General features: G+C 37.3%; 1 protein-coding gene across 1 annotated transcript; it reads right to left on the reverse strand.

The window, feature by feature from the left end:
- Positions 1-1,760: 1,760 nt before the first annotated feature.
- Positions 1,761-19,253, reverse strand: susd5 (sushi domain containing 5; the record flags this gene model as incomplete). The annotated part of the gene is made up of 5 exons (XM_081376558.1): positions 1,761-3,294; positions 3,449-3,637; positions 4,751-4,860; positions 15,677-15,875; positions 19,178-19,253. 5 exons carry the CDS (start codon positions 19,251-19,253, stop codon positions 1,850-1,852), a joined length of 2,019 nt encoding a protein of 672 aa, XP_081232684.1. The 3' UTR covers positions 1,761-1,849.
- Positions 19,254-22,968: the final 3,715 nt, after the last annotated feature.

Consider the following 22,968-nt stretch of genomic DNA (forward strand, 5'->3'; position numbering starts at 1 on the left):
AGTCCAATACAGTCCGTCCAAAGCAAGAGAGGACATCAGATTCATGACACATCAATTATCCACGATACAATGAAAAAATAAAGTAAAAGAAAACATGGCAAAGCAGAAATACTACCCAAAATAAGCTCTAAACAATCCTATCCAACAGACTTGGTGTGGTAAAGGAGTATTGAACACAGACATTGAATGTCATTCAGAATTGAATTCAGAATTTGTTTTGAATTGGATGCAATTCTTGAATTTGAGGAAAATTTAAGTGAACTGAAATTCAAACTTCATATAACTGTAATTTTACAAAAAAATGATGAAAAGCAAAGTTTGTCAAGAAAGAAAGCTTTGTTTGATAGAATGAACGTATTGATGATGGATGGATGGATGGATGGATGGATGGATGGATGGATGGATGGATGGATGGATGGATGGATGGATGGATGGATGGATGGATGGATGGATGGATGGATGGATGGATGGATGGATGGATGGATGGATAGATAGATAGATAGATAGATAGATAGATAGATAGATAGATAGATCATGGATGGATATAGAGGGATAGAATGACATAACGATAGATAGATAGATAGATAGATAGATAGATAGATAGATAGATAGATAGATAGATAGATAGATAGATAGATAGATAGATAGATAGATAGATAGATAGATAGATAGATAGATAATGGATGGATATAGATGGATAGAATGACAGTAAGATAGTTAGATAGATAGATAGATAGATAGATAGATAGATAGATAGATAGATAGATAGATAGATAGATAGATAGATAGATAGATAGATAGATAGATTGATAGATTGATAGATTGATCATGGATGGATATAGATGGATAGAATGACATAAGGATAGATAGATAGATAGATAGATAGATAGATAGATAGATAGATAGATAGATAGATAGATAGATAGATAGATAGATAGATAGATAGATAGATAGATAGATAGATAGATAGATAGATAGATAATGGATGGATATAGATGGATAGAATGACAGTAAGATAGATAGATAGATAGATAGATAGATAGATAGATAGATAGATAGATAGATAGATAGATAGATAGATAGATAGATAGATAGATAGATAGATAGATAGATAGATAATGGATGGATATAGATGGATAGAATGACAGTAAGATAGATAGATAGATAGATAGATAGATAGATAGATAGATAGATAGATAGATAGATAGATAGATAGATAGATAGATAGATAGATAGATAGATAGATAGATAGATAGATAGATAGATAGATAGATAGATAGATAGATAGATAATGGATGGATATAGATGGATAGAATGACAGTAAGATAGATAGATAGATAGATAGATAGATAGATAGATAGATAGATAGATAGATAGATAGATAGATAGATAGATAGATAGATAGATAGATAGATAGATAGATAGATAATGGATGGATATAGATGGATAGAATGACAGTAAGATAGATAGATAGATAGATAGATAGATAGATAGATAGATAGATAGATAGATAGATAGATAGATAGATAGATAGATAGATAGATAGATAGATAGATAGATAGATAGATAGATAGATAGATAGATTGATAGATTGATCATGGATGGATATAGATGGATAGAATGACATAAGGATAGATAGATAGATAGATAGATAGATAGATAGATAGATAGATAGATAGATAGATAGATAGATAGATAGATAGATAGATAGATAGATAGATTCACATTTATGAATCAAAAGAGAGCCAATTTTTCAATTCTAGTGTACGTAGACTGTGATGTTCACACATGACTGGTTCTGCATGGATGCGTGTGTAAGCAGTGTGTCTTCATGAGCATCTGTGGACTCTCACACAGTCTGCTGTAACTCAATGCACTGCGTTTGCCTGTTAGTTCCATTGAGCTGGTATTGCGAGCTCTTTAGTTGCCTCTTCTTATAACACCACACCCCTAAAACCACCCCGACCACAGCGGCCGCCACCCCGATGATGATGGCTGCGATCATCGGCCCGTGGCCTGACCCGGGACAGGGGTCTTCAGCACACACACCCTCCCCTGCACGCTCCTGCTGGTCCAGGCTGGGGTCTCCACCTCGTTCCATCACGCTACGGTTTTCAGGGATTTCAGTCGGGACATGACTGGGGATGTGCTCCAGTAAGTGGCCATTATCAATGGTTTTCCATGGATCCTTAATGACGGGTGTGGGAATTCTGGTAATTTCATCATCCGGACTGACCATCCCCGCCGGTGTGGACGCGCTCTCGGGGCCCAAACCCCCTTGACTGGTGCTCACATTTTCAGGAGCGGAAGCTGGTGTGTACGACTTGTGGAGAGCAGTATCGTCTGGACTGGGTGTGATCGGAGTAATGAAGGTGGTGGTTTTCATCTCCACACCATTTGGACTGTCAGTAACACCATCAAACCTCAATGTTTTGGATCCTTCAGAGTCTGTTTCCTCTGGTTTCTCCATTTCATCTTCTGCAAGTCCTTGTCCAGGCGTTTCCTCATAATGTGTTCCAACAGACTCTTCCTTCTCAAGCCTGGTTGTCTCTTTGCCAAGCTCCTCCCCATCTCCTTTCCTGTGGATCTTGTCCTTAGGATTTTTAATTTCTCCATCTTCTTCCTCTTCTTCTTCAGGAGTGTAAATCAAACCTCCGGTCTCTTCTTCCACAGGATTTTTGGCTCCATCCTCAAACTCCTCCACTTCTGAGTGTCCAGTCACGCTTTCTGTCTCAATCCCCTGTTCTGGTCCCGCCTCCCCTGTGGACTCGCCTCCAGCTTTATCTTCATCCAGAGTTATGGGATATCCATCTAGCCAGGACTCATCCGTGCCGCCGGCACTGGGACTGACAGGTTCATGGGTGGGACGATCAGTCGGTTGGTCGTGCTCCTCTGCGATCGTGTCGGGATCAGATTGGCTGTCGGATGTTTTGACCTTCATGTGATCCTCGTCTTCACTGGGGCTTTTAACAGAGGAGGAATCCGTACTGATACCCGGATGCTCCTTCCCTTCCTGGAAGGCCTCTGAAGGAAACCAGAACATGTGTTTCTGACTGAGCTGAGACACTGGAGGTTCAGTGACTGATACTGTTGAATCTTCATCATTCTCCTCCTCCTCTGACACAACCGTCCGTTCATGCTCAGGTTCAGGAGTGGATTCTTCTACTTCTACTTCACGATCAGTTGATTGTGTTCCTCCTGGGATCAAGGAAATATGATGCTCCTCCCCGGGATTCTCCAAGAGATGGCCATCTGTGAACTTATCCTCATAGTCGATGTGGCCTTCAGGATCATCTGCAACAAATAAAACATACTGAAGACTACGCAGCTACACCCGAAAGCCAAATAAACCCTTTGAACCTCTAGAATAGAGCATCTCGGAGTCTGTTTCTCATGTTCGGCTCGGCTCTTTTAGTTCTTAAACCTCACCGATGAGTTTGCAGCTCACCTTTGACGCAGTTCTGCACCAGACCGTACCATTCTCCACAGCTGTCACAGAGCAGACTGAAGGCTGTTTCTCCATCGGGCAGTGTGTGTCCTGGCTCACAGGTGTACAGGACTTCATCGCCCAGATCCAGCCCAGTTTTCCCCTGCAGATGCGAGTGCGGGAATGAAGGCGGCTGTCCACATGGAGCATCTGATGGAAGAAGGGGAAGTGGAACAGGGTCAGAATCAATGTCGGAATCAGGGTCTGTTTCACACTGCACACTGAATTATCAGGCTTACATTGTGCTTTCATACTCACAGCATTTCTGCAACAGATACAGAAAATAGTGCATACAGAAAGAGTAGATACAGAAAAAGTAATTTCAGGGTCTCTATACTGAAAAATTCCTCTAATAACAGTCATAAATTTTAAAACAGTTACTGGAGTTTGTTAACTAATTACCTACTAAGTGCTAAAATGATCTGGATTAAGTCAGATTTAGTTTCTTTCCTTTATTTATTTAGTTTTTCCAAACAATAGGCAATAATTTATGTAAAAAAAAAATAAAAAAAAAACATAGAAAGCTTTTGTAACATTATAAATGTCTTTACTTTTGATCAATTTAATGCATCCTTGCTGAATAAAAGTATCTATTTCTTTGAAAAAAGAAACTCTTACTGACTCCAAACTTTTTGAATGGTAGTGTATAATGTTACAAAAGCTTTCTATTTCAGATAAATGCTGTTCTTTTGAACTTTCTATTAATCAAAGAATACTGTAAAAAACAAGTACGCATTGATAATAATCAGAAATGTTTCTTGAGCAGCAAATCAGCATAGTAGAATGATTTCTGAAGCATCATGTGACAATGAAGACTAAAGTAATGATGCTGAAAATTCAGCTTTGCCATCAAAGAAATAAATTTCATTTAAAAATATTTTGAATTGTAAAAATATTCCATAATATTACTGTTTTACTCTATTTTTGGTCAAATAAATGCAGCCTTGGTGAGCAGAAGAGACTTCTTTTAAAAACATTAAAAATCTTACCGGTCTAAAACTTTTTACCGGTCTAAAATGTATGAAATTATTTTAGGAAAGAAGTCTATCTCTCAAGAGGATCATCACATTTGGGGTCCTTGTCATAAAAAGTTTGAAAACCCCTCTACTCACATGCTATTGTTCTGGTTCTTTCACATGCAGTGTATGAAACGGGCCAAAGTAATTAGGTATGTGCTACATGAAATATTCCCTCATGATCCCTCATAAGTGAAAAACACAGCCCCCTTCTCCAGTTTCTTAGTTTCAGTGATTTAAAACTGACCGCTATCTTTCACACAGAACACGCCCAGTCTCTCAGTGTCGGCGGTCAAATTCTCCAGCTGAACGTCAACTGGCCTCATAGTCCCCGGGACGCCGCTGCACACTGTGCTCCTGAAACCACAATCACAGTTGGAAGTGAATTAGAAGATTTTTTTCTTTAATTTCTTTGTGCTTTCCCTTATAAAGGCAACAGACATGATGTCACTGTTAAATTCTGCTTACATATGCAGCTCATGCACATTTCAACTTGCATACACAAACACACACACACACCTTATGCAGTATATCCCCATCACATTGCTAATGTCTGCAGTGTTTGTATAAATTCAAATCACAGGTCTGTTTTCTATCATGTGTGCATGTTTTCAAAGTTTGTGTCTCCCACCATGTTCTGAGTGTGACTGTCAAAAAAAGTGATTAAAAAAAAGCAATAAGCCAGGAGAGACTCATAATATTTGGAGGTCCTTGGCATTAAAAAGTTGGAAAATCCCTGCATTACATGCACTGAAAAAACAACAAAAACCGGAGTAGGATTAACTTTGAAACAATTTTCACTCATAAACTGCTTATACAGTTCACAAATAATTACAAAGAAACAGCAAGTAACACATTGAGTTAAACATGAAAATTTGAAGCAGAAAGACTGAAATATTAGCGATCTGCCACGTCAATATAGAATGTGGCATTTGCATTTATGGTCATTTTACAATATAGGTCACATCCATTTTATATAACTTGACTTCAAGATGTCACTCTTAGAAATAAAGGTTCTATATATGTAGAACCTTAAAGGTTCTGTCAGGCGCTTCACCTGAACCTTATGGGTTTCCGTCATTTTATTGATTTAAAACGCTCCTATTATGTTTTCTTTATTTTTTTCCCCCTGGGATATTACCTTTCATGCAGTGTGTAATATAGTTGTTTGTGAATGTAAAAGGTCTCCAAAGTTTTGCATGACAATTAAAGTTATTTTCTCCTAAAAGAAACGATTGATTCTGAACGGCCTGAAACGAGTCCCACTTCCTGCACAAACCTACGCAACAATGTAACAAATTTGCATAATGCCAGTATTAATTGGCTGCCCGTGAATAACGTCTACTTTGCCCCGCCCTCAAACACTGTAGTTGTAGTCGAGACTGGAAGAGTTTGGTTCGTGTTGTCGACATGTCGAGAAGACGCTGTTTTCTGCTCATTCGTAGCCATCATTCGTATCACTGTGTGTATCAACTCCTGAGGAAGCTTCCGGAGCTGAAATTCAGATATGATAATAGATAAAAAATAAAGTGTTTTTGACCTTGGATGCATGTAAACCTATTGTAGGAGACTCCAAAATAAAATTAAAATAGCATAATGGGGCAATTGAATGAATAAATTTTGTTTTAATTCATTTTTTATTTAAATTAATCTTTTATGAATTAAACAGCTCATAAACATATTTATTACAAGAAAACAAAAATGAAATAACCTGCTAAACATGAAGGTATTATGCAATCATTTAAGACATTTCTCCTTATATACAACCTTTTTGGCATAAAGGGCTCCTTAAATAGAACCTTATTTCTAAGAGTTCAGTCGAGGTTTCTGAATATACTGGGCATATTATACAGCCAAGAATGTCTGTCTGTTTTGTCCCAATTCTTTTAGAGGCATTCCTCCAAATGTTTGTGAGGGAAGTAAGTTGCTTACCTCACCTTTTAACACTCAGCTGTGAAGTCTTAATCAGAATTATGAGCATGTGGGTATGTCTGAGCGAGTGCCGAGCGAGGCTCAAACCACAACCAGACTGCTTGAGTCCTTATGAGACGACTCTCTTGGGACAGTGTTAAGTTACTAGGAAACACCCTGTGCTGAAGTTTAGTGATGAAGACTCGGCTGAACCGAGGTAGATTGTCCTGAGGTTAGATTGCAAGGAGATATCCATGTGTGTGTCATTAACGTGAAATGTATGCGTCACATCCAAAAAATCCTCGTGTAATCTATAGGTTGTTCTGAAGGGAAGGCCACTCCTTTTGCCGAAACTCACAGATGCAAGTGATATTCAACAAAGGCCTCAAACATGCATAAATTCATACTTGATAACAATAGAATGCTCTGAATTTTGTAGTCCAGACCTATTAGAAAGACGTGTAAAGCTTAGAACAAACAATTTGTCTTGAATTAAGCTTGTTTTTCTTAAGCCTAAGCCATTGTTTTCTTGTAAGCAAAAATTAAACTTAATATAGTTAGATTTATACACACACACACACACACACACACACACACACACACACACACACACACATATATATATATATATATATATATATATATATAGACACATTTATTTTGTTCTTTTGAACTATCTATTTCTCAGAAGATGTTTTCACAAAAATATGAAGCTGCACAACTGTTTTCAACATTGATAATGTTGGGGGGGGGGTATCTTCAATGCACAAAAATGTTATCTAAATCGATTCCAAATCAATTTGAACTTTGCCAGTAGTTCAATAACAGTTGCAGGTTGCTATCGTCCCCCATCAGCTCCCTCATGTGTTTTAACATCTTGGATCAATTCTTATAAATGTATAAAGCTTTTGATACAGTTGATCGCTCTATCTAACTTACCTTTATCTTGGTTCTCTAATTATCTATTTAGTAGATCCCAACATGTAAAGATTGATACCATTGATACCAAGATTGATTGATACCATTATTTACTCTATAGGATCATCATATGATGAAGTTAGGATTAGGGTAGGATAGTTTTAATAGTATTCAAGGAGCTTTTAATGATTTAAATGTAGTCTTGAATAGCACAAAAATGAAGATAATGTGGTTCAGAGAGAAGAAACCAACCGTGTAATAAAGATATTACATCCTTAAATGGGGCAAAACTTGAAGTGGTATATTCATATATATAGCTCTTTAACTTTCACTCTTCAGAAGAAAGTTAAATCTAGACTTGGTTTCTTATATCAATATAAATCTACGTTCACTATGTCAGCCAAGAAATATCTACTATATACCACCATTTTACCGTTATTTGACTATGGTGATGTGTATAATTATATCATGCAGCTATTAGACTGATTACTAATGAACATTAAAGAACGCATCACTGTCAACTGTATTCCCTATTAAATTGGACGTCATTACATATTAGACGGGAAATACACTGGTGTATTTTTATTTATGAAGTCCTATTATTTGTTACCCAAATATCTTCAAGAGTTGCTGCCACCTCATGTAAGTATGTATTCAACCAGATCATCTATTCATAATCCTTTTAATTATCCCTAGGAAGAAAACTGTTTATGGTCGTTCTGCTTTTGGCTTTACTGCTCCAAACGATTCACTGTAAACAATTATTGTTGGCTTAACTTAAAAAGGTAAGTTATCTGGTTGCCTTAATTTTGAGTTCATTGAAATAAATAAAAATGTGTTAATACAATAAGGGAGATTAGTTTAATAAATGGAAACTCAAAATCTTATGTTATCTGAGACACATTAATTATCTAAGTTGATTTGACAAAAGATTAAAAGTTGTGATAACAAATCATGAAAATATGTTTTCACAGTGTTGGAATGTGACCCCTTGGCCATACTTAAGAATAAATAAAATGTAATATTATGAAAATATAACATCAAGCCAAATTGCCAAATTATAATCTATTTTACCAATATATAATGTAATATATATAAAAAACTGATGTCAATCTGTTTGATATGTTTTGCTTAGGTGTCCATATACTTTTTGGGCCAACTGTATATGTTTCATTTAAAAAAAAAAGTCGTTTTGGACCACATTTTCAATGTGATAATTATTTTGGGATTTGTGCTCAGTGGTAAAGTAATACAGCTCAGCAATGGAGCAGCAGAGAAGATGAACACATGGAAGGTGCTGATATGTTCCCTCACAGCAGCTCAGGTCCATTTCTCTCAGGCCCTGAGGTGTAAATGGGAATGTTCTGGCTGAGTTCACAGGTAGGACTCTCTCTGTCTTGCAATCACACACAAAAACACATATATATATACGCAAGCAACGTATCTCATTATCATGCCTAAAAAAAGCACAATGCCCATTCAAAGTTTGTGAAAGCTACTTTTAAAAATAATGATTACAATATTGCATTACATTACTTTTTCTCACCTGGGCTTGGCTTGCTTGCTTTGTTTTTAATAACAAAAATTAAAGTTCTGTTTTTGGCAAATGTAAAGGACAGGAAACCACAGTCGTTTCACCTTTGTCCAATTCTTGAGAAGTATCAACTTCTAAATTTAGAAAATCTTAAAATTTGTAAAAGTAGCTGTCTTATTTATAAATCAATGAATGGAATCGCCCCACCAAAAATCCGATTTTATCAAAAAGAGAATTAGCGAGACTAGGACTAGATCGTTTACTCTGGGGGATTATGAAATAGCCTACCAATCTTCGTTTGCACAAAATGTCCTCTCTATTAAAGGCTGCACAAATTGGAACAGTATGCAAACGGAAATTAGAGATAGCCCCACTTTTGTTTCATTTAAGAAATATCTTAAAAGATGGCTGAATGACAATCAAAAATGTAATCAAGTAAGGAGGTAGAATTTGATAGGTAGATTTATTTATATATTTATAATAAGCACTTTGGGATGTCTATGCACAGGCATTTATGCACTTTAAATACATATTACAAAAAGTACTCTATAAAGTATAGGAACTTTTAATGTTTTTTAGCTCTATATGTATATTTGTTAATATGTATGTTGTTTTTTGGTTTGTATTTGTATATGTCTGGGACTACGGATGGAAATTAGCATTGTGCTAAATCCGGCGTATTTACGTTCAACTTTGATTGTACGTTCATGAATATGCACCGTGCCATCTAAATAAAAATAAATGTAAAGGCCTTTCACACCAAAAGTGAAATGAATAAACCTCAAGCTGAAGGAAAAGCAGACGTATGCCTCTACAGTAGATGGCACATCTCAAATAAACCTTTCAGCTGCTGCCATTCTGGATCGCAGAAGAATAGGACGAATGAGAAGAAAGTTATGGCCGCATACTTCCCTACTATATAGTAGGCGAAAAACAGTATGTCACAAAAGATGTCTGAATTCACAGTACTCATAAAAGAGTGGACAAAAGTACCCGGATGACCTACTACTTCCGGTGAGATTCTGAAGTGTGTACATGATGGACATTTTACTATGAGGATCGATTGCTCCTGTCTGCCTCGCTGCCTGCTGTGAGTGTGTTTGTTTGATTCGGTGCGATAAGCTCCGTCTTAGCCATATATTTCTTTGTTTTGAACCATCATTTTACTACCATTTCTAGTTGTTTATACTACTACATTTTACCCAACATCTCAGATTAACCTGACATCGCTAGCTTTTGTTATTAGTACTACTAGCACAAAACGCTAGTAATTCGCTAGCCTGTTAACGCGCCACCCGTGCGCTCAGCTATTTTATTTATTTATTTTTCTCTCGCGCGTCCGCGCCTTTGAGTTCATAAAAAGCTCAGGTGAGTAAGAATCACTCTACAAACACGGTGAGTAATGTCTTGTCCTGTTATTGTCACTTGCACTTCATGTCACATGTTTAGTATAGGCTTCTCTGTCGACAATATAGGATTTATATGTGATAAATGTAAGGAGACAGTTAGGTTGACAGAGAAGATTTCAGAATTAGAAACACGCATCCAAACTTTAATTGAGGATAGTAAGAGTGCTAGTGCTTTAGATGTTTTGGATGCGCATAGAATAGAGAACTCTTTACATGAGTCGGTTCTGGCTGAAGTAGAGCCCGTGCAGCCGGGCAAATGGGTGACAGTGAGGGATCGCTCTAGTCGCGGATCTAAAAACCACTCTTCCGTTCCGATTACCATAACAAATCGATTTGCCCCGCTCAGTGAAACACCCACTGAGAATGATTGTGCCCTAGTTATTGGCGATTCTATTACACAGAACGTGAAAATAGAGACACCAACCACCATAGTCACATGTTTGCCGGGAGCCAGAGCGCCTGACATCAAAGCAAATTTAAAAGTGCTGGCTAATGCTAATCGTAAATTCTCTAAGATCATTATTCATGTCGGCACTAATGATGTTCGACTACGCCAGTCGGAGATCACCAAAATTAATATTAAAGAGGTGTGTGAACTTGCAAGTACGATGTCAAGGACTGTAATTTGCTCTGGCCCCCTTCCCTTCCTGTTCGCAGGAGTGATGAGATAGTTAGTAGATTATGTTCGCTTAACGGTTGGCTGTCTCGGTGGTGTCCGCTTAATAATATAGAATTCATAGACAATTGGAAAAGTTTTTGGGGCAAACCTGACCTGTTGAAAAGAGATGGTATTCATCCCTCCTGGGATGGTGCTGCTCTTCTCTCTAGTAATATGGCTCATAGTCTTAGAGCTCAAACATGACAATCTGGGGCTCAGGTCAGGAAGCAGACAGACTGGCTTAACCGACCGTCTGCTAGCGGCCTCGCGTCACCAAGGTCAGATAAATCCCATCACATAGAGCCTCTTTCACCTAGCTATCATCATATAGAGACTGTGTCTGTTCCCCGAATTTGGAAATCCAAAAAACGTTTAAACCCAACTAAGGTTAAAAATTTAATTGATGTTCAACAAATAAAAAACAGCTATAATGCAGATGAGCAAATGCTAAAGCTTGGGTTGCTGAATATTCGATCGCTTACTTCAAAAGCACTCGTTGTTAACGATATGATTTCAGATAATAACCTAGATGTGCTGTGTTTGACAGAAACCTGGCTAAAACCAAACGATTACATTACTTTAAATGAATCAACCCCGCAAGATTACTGTTATAAACATGAGCCTCGTCTGAAACGCAAAGGGGGTGGTGTTGCTGTAATCTATAGTAATAGTTTCAAAACCACTAAGAAATCAAGTTTTAAATATAATTCTTTTGAAGCATTGGTGCTTAATGTAAAAATATATAGTGTAAACGATAAATCACGTTTGAGATTTGTGCTGGCTACTGTATACAGGCCACCAGGGCACCATACAGACTTTATCAAAGAATTTGCGGACTTTCTATCAGAATTAATATTGACTGCAGATAAAGTACTAATTGTTGGTGATTTTAATATACACATCGATAATGAAAAAGATGCATTGGGATTGGCATTTAAAGACATTGTAAATTCAATTGGAGTTAGACAACACGTGTCAGGACCTACTCATCGTCGTAATCATACTCTAGATCTAATATTATCACACGGAATAGATGTGGATGCCGTTGAAATTCTGCAGCAGAGCGATGACATCTCAGATCATTATCTAGTCTCGTGTAATTTGCATTTAGCCAAGGCTGCAAAGCCGACTCCGTGTTTCAAATATGTGAGACCTATCACTTCTGCTACTAAAGATTGCTTTATTAATAATCTTCCTAATCAGTTTCATCATCTCAGCATCTCAGATAGCTTAGAAGAACTAGATATTACAACAGAAACGTTTAACTCTCTCTTTTCCAGCACTTTAGACACAGTTGCTCCGTTGCGCTTAAAGAAGATTAAAGAAAATAGTCCAACGCCGTGGTACAACGAGCACACTCGGGCCCTTAAGAGAGCAGCCAGAAAAATGGAGCACAACTGGAAGAAAACAAAACTAGAGGTATTTCGCATTTCATGGAAAGAGAGCTCAATTACTTACAGAGAGGCTTTAAAAGCTGCTAGATCTGCTTATTTTTCAACCCTATTAGAAGAAAATAAACATAATCCTAGGTATTTATTTGAAACGGTGGCTAAACTAACGAAAAATAAAGCTTCAAGCACCGAAGTTTCCAAGCAACACAGCAGTAATGACTTTATGAACTTCTTCACTTATAAGATTGATAATATCAGGGACAAAATTATAACTATGCAACCGTCTACTACAGTATCGCATCAGGCAGTGCATTGTAGTCTCCCTGAGGAAAAATTTGATTCATTCGTTGCTATAGGAGAGGAAGAATTTACTAAACTCATTAAATCATCTAAATCTACAACATGTATGTTAGACCCTATACCGACTAAGCTACTGAAAGAAATACTTCCAGAGGTCACAGATCCTCTTCTTAATATCATTAATTCGTCTTTGTCTCTAGGATACGTACCAAAAAACTTTAAGCTGGCTTTGATTAAACCGCTTGTTAAAAAAACGCAACTTGATCCTTCAGAATTAGTCAATTACAGGCCGATCTCGAATCTACCTTTTCTGTCAAAGATATTAGAAAAGGCAGTATCCTCACAACTGTGTTCCTTTCTTGAAAGAAATGATATCTGCGAGGATTTCCAGTCCGGATTTAGACCGTACCATAGTACCGAAACAGCTCTCGTTAGAGTCACAAATGATTTGCTCTTATCATCCGATCGTGGTTGTATCTCTCTATTAGTGTTACTCGATCTTAGCGCTGCATTTGACACCATCGACCACAACGTTCTTTTAAATAGACTTGAACATTATGTTGGCATTACGGGAAATGCACTAGCATGGTTTAAATCATACTTATCTGACCGTTATCAGTTTGTAGCAGTAAATGATGAGATGTCTCATCGATCACAAGTTCAGTATGGCGTACCACAAGGCTCAGTACTAGGACCGCTGCTGTTCACTCTGTACATGCTACCCTTAGGAGATATCATTAGGAAACATGGCATTAGCTTTCACTGTTATGCCGATGATACTCAGCTCTATATTTCTTCAAAACCTAACGAAACTTATCAATTCACAAAATTAACGGAATGCATAGCGGATATAAAAAATTGGATGACTTGTAATTTCCTACTTCTAAATTCTGAAAAAACAGAGTTTCTAATTATTGGACAAAAAACTTCCTCACGTAATAACCTAGAATACTGTCTAACACTTGATGGCTGCTCTGTTAAGTCTTCGTCGTCGGTTAGGAACCTGGGTGTGCTCTTTGATACCAATCTTTCATTTGAAAGTCACGTGTCTAGTATCTGTAAAACTGCATTTTTCCATCTTAAAAATATATCTAAATTACGTCATATGCTCTCATTGACAAATGCGGAACAATTAGTTCATGCGTTCATGACCTCAAGGCTAGATTATTGTAATGCTCTACTGGGTGGTTGCCCTGCACGCTTAATAAACAAACTACAGCTGGTTCAAAACGCAGCAGCTCGAGTTCTTACCAGAACCAGGAAGTATGACCATATTAGCCCGGTTCTGTCAAAACTGCATTGGCTCCCTATTAAACATCGCATAAATTTTAAAATATTGCTGATTACTTACAAAGCACTGAATGGTTTAGCTCCGCAGTACTTGAGCGAGCTCTTAACGCATTATAGTCCGTCACGTCTATTACGATCTCAAAATTCCGGCCAGTTGATTATACCTAGAATATCAAAATCGACTGCTGGCGGTAGATCCGTTTCCTATTTAGCACCAAAACTCTGGAACAGTCTTCCTACCATTGTCCGGGAAGCAGACACACTCTGTCAGTTCAAAGCCAGATTAAAGACACATCTCTTTGACCTAGCATTCACATAATACATTATAGACTTCTATAATTTAATGTTATGCTGCATAGATTAGGTCAGCCGGAACCGGGAACACTTCCCAAAAATCCTTATGTACTCGTTACATCATGAGAAGAATGGCATCTACGCTAATTTTAGTGTCTGTGTTTATCCCAAGGTTTTTCCTGCAGCCTGCCGGATCCAGGCCGTATCCAGATCTGACGAAGGACCTTCACCTGGACCGATGACAACGCAGTGCTGAAGTGCCAACTAGTCTCTCCCTATGGAGGATCCCACTGCCACTCTACAGATAAGGCGTTGTCGGGAAAATTCGTCTCGCGGTCCTACCCCAAAGCAACAAATAAAATTCCTTATCAAAATTTATAAGGAAAAACAAGTATTTTGTTTAGGCTTGGCTTGTAGGGAATTCCAAACCTGCGTATATTCAAACGCACATAACTATAGAACCCATTCTAAATGCGCATGTGAACACCATCAGCGTTTCTCACAGGTTCGCGTTTAAAGTCTGTGTAGAGAGAATGGTGTCGTCTTAGCGGCCCCTAATTTAATAACAAATGATCATTGCGACGGAACCAAATCAATTAAAACTAACTTTAGATGGAAATAACTTAACTCTGCTGTAAAGCCGAAACAATCTCTGTTACCTTAAATTATACGCTTATCTCTGTAAAGCTGCTTTGAGACAATCTACATTGTTAAAAGCGCTATATAAATGAAGATGACTTGACTTGACTTGACATGAGGCCACGGGAGAGGATTTGTGAATGACAGTGAGGCGACGCAACTGATGCTAGTAGGTCACGTGACAGTGACAACATGGCGAATGTAGTACGCCCACCCACACATACTATATAGAACATACATTTTTAGCTGTCGTGAAGTAATATTTATTAAAAATAAGTTCCTACTCAAGAGAGAATGCGATTTCAGACGCAGCCCAACACTTTTACTTAAGCAATAAAAAAACAAAAATTAAACACAAATGTGATATTTAGTCATTTTTGCTTAGTGTGTTTGAATTGGATCATTAAAAGGTCAGCAGCAACGACATTGGCTAATAAAGTGAGATTAAGTGCATAAAGTATATTTGTATTATTTAACACATTTAATTATTGCAGGTTAACGTAATATTCTGTGTTTGCATTTCACAAATTTGATTCATTTTTTAGGAAGACTGAATGTGTCTCTGTCTATAGGCTAGAACTACAATAACCATCATGTTCACACATGCACACAGATTCCTCTCAACATGGGGACAGGAGAGCTGTCAGTCAAGTATCTTGTATTTGAAAAAGTAACTCAAATATTTAGTTCAAAAAGAGTGTTACTTTCCCAGTTACTTGAAAAAAGTAATCTGATTACATAACTGGCGTTATAATGCATTACCCCCAATAATGCAGCACTCTGACCTATACATCATAAGCTCTGTTCTTCAGGTAATTAATGTTCTTACCCCACGCTCGGTCCGGAGAGCCAACCACGCGAGCAGGCTGAGAAAGCACATTCCAACACAGCGTGCTGCAGGTCGGCCCCAGATGCCACCCGGGCCCCATGAGCGATGCAGGCGTGCGTCGCCGCCTCGAACCCTTCCTCCTGTCCAGCTTTGGGAAAACTCTCCAACTCCAGCAAGAATACACGTCCTAGCGGAGAGACTGGCACAAACAAACCAGTTTAAATAGTGTGTTACTCCTAAGAATGCACATTTGAGAATACATTACCTCGAACAGGGGAAATGAGAAGGACATCAAGAAATGTTGAGAATTCAAAGATATAACCAGAGCAAAGATGGTATGAATGGCATGAATTACACCACCAAAGAACTTTGTATGTCAAAAGGTAATTTTAAAGAGCAGGATACAACCTGAATAGGGTCAATTGAGGGAAGTTATATTGTTTTGGGCATTGTGGCAGTGGAAAGCTATACCAACGGAGGGTTAAAGAAATGCTGTAAACATGAAGAGGATCAGAAATCAGTTTAAAAATTAATCCACATATAGTAGTGACCAAAAGTGATGTCTGGACTATATCTGTTTTTAAATACCCTGTACAAGTGATTAAACCATGAAAATATGAGGAATATATATATATGTGTGTGTGTATGTATATATACAGTGCTATGCATAAGTTTAGACACCCATGCTAAAGTTGAATAAAAAGAGGAATAAAAAAAATCATCTTTTGGAAATTGAACTTAATGCCTTAATTTAAAAAGTTAGGAAAAATCCAACCTTTAAGGACACCAATTTTCTTATTATGAATAATGTATCGTAAATAAATAAATAAATGTTCTTCCTTAAAATACAGGGTGCATAAGTTTGGACACCCCTATGTTAAATTCCCATAGAGGCAGGCAGATTTTTATTTTTAAAGGCCAGTTACTTCATGGATCCAGGATACTATGCATCCTGATAAAGTTCCCTTGGCCTTTGGAATTAAAATAGCCCCACATCATCACATAGCCTTCACCATACCTAGAGATTGGCATGGTTTTATTTCAGTTAGCCTAATAGCTGGTTTGATTTGCATTGAGAGATGATCTTATGGAAAGTACCAATCTCTAGGTATTTTAAGGAAGAACATTTATTTATTTACGATACATTATTCATTCACAAAGAAAATTGGTGTCCTTAAAGGTTGGATTTTTCCTAGTTTTTTTAATTAAGGCATTAAGTTCAATTTCCAAAAGATGATTTTTTATTCCTCTTTTTAGTCAACTTTAGCATGGGTGTCTAAACGTATGCATAGCACTGTATATATATATATATATATTTCAAATATGAGGGAAGATCAAAACGGTTAAAACATTTATCTGACAAAATTATTTAGCATACTACAGCTACAGGTTTTATTTAGCTATATATGCAAAAAAAAAAAAAAAAAAACTGCACAGAAAAACAAAAAGCTCACAGGAAAAAGCATACATTGACTACAACATATTCAGTTATTTATTTTTGACACATTTTGACAATATGACACATTTTGAATAATGGGTGAAGATGTCAATTTCCCAATAGGCCAAACATCCCTTTTGGCCACGAAAAATAAAAATAATGTTTTATTTTATTTTTTATTGCCATTGATGATTCCATGAAGAATGATGATCCACATCCATGGAATATTTACAATGAACAAAAGATTTTTTTCTTGTGGAAAAAGGTTCTTTAGATTATTCAAATATTCTATACATTAAGAAAAATTGGTTAAACTGTTCGCTGAAAGCCTCTCTGGGAAACCAAACATGGTTCTTCTATTGCAAAAACCTTTTGAAACCTTTATTTTAAAGGGTGTACACACATAAATCCACACATTTTATCACAAGTACCACCCTGACTATATTGTATATACACATGATGTAAACAAGCAAATCCTAACAAATCTCTCATAAGGAAACTTCATTCCATCATTAGTGTGACACGGTTTCACACAGAGGAAATAAAATAGCAGCTTGAGTGAGTCAGTTCCTGTGTAAACTCTCTGAACTTTCACAGCCTCTGATTCAGTGTCTCTGAGAGTTATTGTTTTAGATTTATGCTATAAAAATTAAGCTGAGGTTATATGATCACATTAACGTGCAGCGTTTTTTTTAGAAGCATTCAAGTATCTCATACCTCCATAAATACACAAAAGTTAACATCATCATTTGGGATCCATTTGAAGAGTTACGGTTAACAGGTTGGTGTCAGTGAGGTAAATCCATTCTGAGTCATGTTCAGAAGTCTGACTAATCAATCTGACCCAACCACAAACAACCTGTCATCTATCAATCGTTTGTTACAAATTCATTAGTGTCATATTGATGAGTCTGTTATGCTGATGTGAAGATATCAGGGGTTTGTGGATGAACATGAAATTCATTAAGGGAATTAGGTCTTTAGTTAAAGGATTTTAACTCTTCAAACATCAAACGTGTGAGAAAAGGGGAAACAAATTTGAAACAGACTACAAAGCTCCAAAACAATGGGACAAAGCAGAATGGAGGCTTTATTTTGTGTTAGGATTGCTGTGTGTAAAAAATGTGTTGTTTCAACTTAAAAAAGTAAGTGTTCACGCTGACTTAAAATTTTAAGTTGAGTCAACTCAAATATCCAAGTTGTCACTTAGTACAAATTCACATTTCAAGTTGACTAATCCTAAAATTAAGGCAGTGTGAAAACTTTTTTTTTTCTTTTTTTTTACAAATATCATGAATTTGGAGTCATAAATATCAAGTTCTTACGTTTATTACATTTGACCTGAACTAAATTTTTCATTAAAAAGTGAGAATTTTTCTCAAAAAACACAAATGATCTGATTTATGTTTTTTTTTTTTTTTTTTTTTTTTTTTTTTGTCAAATGAAAACAAAATAACTACTTGCATGCCAAAACTGACTTTGAATTTGGCTGACTTTTTAATATATATATATATATATATATATATATATATATATATATATATATATATATATATATATAATATATATATATAAATTAACAAACGAATGTTTTTATAAATTATTTGTGATTATTTTTATTCGTGATTATTTGAATAAATAATACTTATTAACATTTAATTCTCTCAAAAATGTCAGCCTTTGAATGAGCCTCCATACAAAATCTAGATGTGTCTTACCTTTAAACTGCATTGAAAAAATAACTTGAATTTATTCAGATCAATCTGAATTTTTTAAGTATTTTACTCAACTTTAATAACGAACACAAAAACAATGTGCGTCACGTCACTGACCTAGACCAAATTGTTATTTAGAGGTATTAGTTGCAGCTTTAGCTAATTTTATCCCTCCATTTCACACACAAACATGCATCTAAACACCAAAAACAATTATAACACTCACACCACTGTCTAACCTTTTGGAAGCTGGACACACGCATGCGTCCATTCATTACCTCGCTTAAATGCTTATTGCAGAGGCGCGTGAAACAAATGACCCTAACCAGATCATCAAGAGAAACCCACCTTGCGCGCGCGTCAGGTAAACCAGGTATCCCAGCAGAAGCGGGAGCGCGAGCTCTCGGGGACAGGCTCGCCTCATTCTCACAGGCTGAACAAGAGTTGATGGAAAACGGTAAAACTTTTCCAAATCTGACAGGAAAGGTGAAAATCCCCAATTGAATTGCGCACTCCAAGAGGACAAGCCCGATGATTCCGATAGGCGAGAGAAAAGAACTAATAGACGCAGTGACGAGGTTTATCTGACCATGAAGTGCATTACCGCGCTGCTGGTGCGCTCGTGCGAAAACTCGCACGGCGTTGTCAGTAAATACGTCATGACTCAGAACCTGTGCAGTACCGCATGAGAACAGAGGCTCTAAGCACTGGGACTGTTCCAGTGCCGTGGGGAGTCTGTGCTTCATTGGCACAGAGGAAAGTTTGCCACCGTGTAATGCGTTTTTTCTTTACTAGGACCGGACCCTTCATTTTGGTGCGTCTTGTCACCATAGCGCGCCTGGCTCCAAGTCAGTTCAGAACGAGCAGGACAAAACCAACTGTGCCTGTGTCCTAAATTCTTGGGGCCAACCTCAGGACACATTAACTTTGATGAAGCTGCTGTTGGGCAATATGTGACGTGAAAGCATAATGGGTGTCTTCACCCACCACCACCACCACCACCCACAAACACACACACACTCCCACTCACATTCATTCAATTGTAAAGGCTTGGAAAAAGAGATAGTGAGTGTGAATTAGCAAGTGTGTTTGTTTTTTAGTGAGTAAATGGCAGGGTTGTGGTCAGCGCATGCAGGCTGAACAGCTTCTAATGTTATTTCCTTCAATAACAGAGCTGTGTGTGATCCTAAATTCCTTACCTTATTATTTAGTCAAGGCTTTAGCCAAACAATTACAGCTTAAAGCCGGCACACACATTTAAAACCGTGAACCTGCATAAATTTGACCTACACTGAGATCAGTCCTTTATTAAATTCCTGTAACTAGAAAAAGTTCAACAAACATTGTATATTTTCACGTAAGCAAAATGATCAGCTTCAACAATGATGGCAAAACGTCCTGGTCAAGAAGAGGCTCAAAGCAGTGAACAGAAATACGTTCTGATAATGATCCTATTAAGTAAAAAAATGTTCTTTCTAAAAAACAACGAGTTTATGCAAACGTTAGAGAAAACATTGAGGGAATGTTCCATTTAGTCATTTTGCAAACATTATGCAAACGTTACTTTGGAATGTTCTCCTAGTAAGAAGAAGATTAGGGGGGAAAAAACATTCCATGAATGAGGTATAAATAACGTTTTTGTGCTAATGTTTTGAGAACATTATTAACCCCTTCAGACCTGATTATATAAGGTGTAAATTGAATATACATTTGCATAATTTCAGTAAAAAGCGGGCTTACTCCTCCTGTTTAATCGGTTAGCCATGCCTGTCTTTTGTGACGCTTGAAGCTCAATCAGATTAAGTTATAGGTCATCTTCATTGTGATTAGTTGATCAGGGACTAGTTAGTGACCAATTTTATTGGTTAACACAAAAAACGAGTGATGTTCATTTCAATGGAAGCAGGGTTTGAAGGGGTTAAAGACCAGATAACATTAAACGAACATTCTATTAATGTTACTGGAAGAATGTTTGTTCATAACTTCAAGAGAACCTCTCCAGAACGATAGCCAAAGTAAGTTCCCTGTTAGCTGGGAGACTCTTTTTTGTCAAATTTAACACTTCACATTTAAGCCATTCAGTTCTATTTCGGACTCATTATGACAAAACATTCTTTTCATAGTCTTCTGGCTCATTCACATGGCCTTTGGCAAATGTTCTTGGCCTCCATCTTGTTGTCCTGCCATGCACACCATTATTGTTCAGTCCCTGATGGTGGACACTAACCTTAGCCAATGCAAGAGAGGCCTGTAGACTCTGAGATTACTTTTTTGCAACCTTCTGGAATACGTGGTGCTCTTGGAGTGGCTTCTGTTGGATGGCCACACCTAGGAAGAGTAGCAGTAGTGTTAAAAATCTTCCATTTGGACATGATCAGCTTTGGGAGAGCCAAAACTCTTTAGAAATAGTTCTGTAACCGCAGCCTGGCAAGCATGGCGGTGTTTTAATGTGATTCTTTAGTATCGTCTGGCTTGCTGAACACGTCATGTTCTGCTAACTGAATAATGACTGTGACTGGAAAATATTTAAGACCATTTGCAATGAAAACCATGCAGGATCAAAACTCACCTGCAACATGGCTCTCTCTCGCCCTCTGCTGTTGTTATGCAGGAATAGTGCAGTACAGAAACTCAAATTCAGGCTCATAATGATAAACACTCCCTATTCATGCACAGAAATTAGCATTTATAACAACCAGACTGTGTTAAGAATAACTAGTGCATGGCTGTGGAAAATGTATAATTCATTACTATACTTAAGTATTATTTTTTGAGAATTTGTACCTCACCTGTGCTTTTGCTCAGTTGTATTTTATCCAGACAAAATGATGCATTACAATTTCATTTAGACCTCTGAAGTCATCGTGACTCAGCGTACAGCATTGCTGAAGATGGACACACTTGTGTAAACACAGACGGGAATCTGTCTATAAACTAATCAAATGTCAAACTGAAAAAGCTGAGGCTGAATTTAATGTTTAACGATCTCAGGTAACTGCTTTCAGTTTGACATCTGATGTTGTTCATAGAACCTCATAAACCAGGGCATTAAATTTTTTTTTACATTTAAATACATAAATACAATTTAAATGTTGAATGTTAATTTACTCACCCTCATGTTGTTCCAAACATGTATACGTTTCTGTTGAACACAAAAGAAGATTTTGAAGAATGTCTGTAACCAGACAGATGACTTGTTGAGTTGGACCCCATTGACTTCCATAGTAGGAAAAAAAAATACTATGGAAGTCAATGGGGGCTTCCCATATTCTTTAAAATATCTTTTGTGTTCAACAGAAGAAAAAACTCATACAGGTTCGGAAACATGAGGGTGAGTAAATGATGACAATGCTTACATTTTTGAGTGAACTATCCCTTTAAATGTGGAAATGTTTGATTTATGTGTGATGGATAAAAGATAAAAGATAACTCAAGATTAAATGCAAATATATTGTCAATGGCAGAACTATCTGTATGAATAATATGCCTACACTTCCACTTGTGCATTAACCACGACACACCTATGCGACCTCACATCATTATCAAAACAAACCCACCACGCGTGTTTTTCCCGCAAAAGTGACGTCACGACAGCCACTGTTTTGAACCCCTAGAGCGCACGAGCGCGTCTTAGCTCCAGTGCTACTAAAAGTGATTATTCTTCAAGCTTATTTCCCAGACAGTTCTTGCACATTATTGGCGCGGTTTAAAGATTAAGCAGCACTCACTTCAGGCAGGAATTTGCACTCGAGCGGAAATGTAGTCAGAGAGGCAGCTCGGGAGGCGGAAGTGATGTTAGAGCAGCAGTCTGCTCCGTCTGTCGGTACACGATCCGTTCCACCTGCACGATCCGTTCTACGCATGCGTATAATGGGATTTTAGCAATATTGCGAATATACTTTACCAGTTTACCTCATGTAAACACAATACTTAATAATGTGATTAAGCTCATAATTGCATAAACTATAATCGTATTAAAACGGGCGGCGTACGCTGTTTTAAATCGCAGCATGCGGCCATGTAAACACTTTAATCGCACTAACTGAAGTGCGCGTGTGTTTTTGTCACGCACCTTAAGCGCATATTCATTTTAAACTTGACATTAGGAAGTTTTCCCTGAACTCGTGTCAACACGACTC

This window comes from Scardinius erythrophthalmus (assembly GCF_964197995.2).
Source record: "Scardinius erythrophthalmus genome assembly, chromosome: 10".
Classification (NCBI taxonomy): domain Eukaryota; kingdom Metazoa; phylum Chordata; class Actinopteri; order Cypriniformes; family Leuciscidae; genus Scardinius; species Scardinius erythrophthalmus.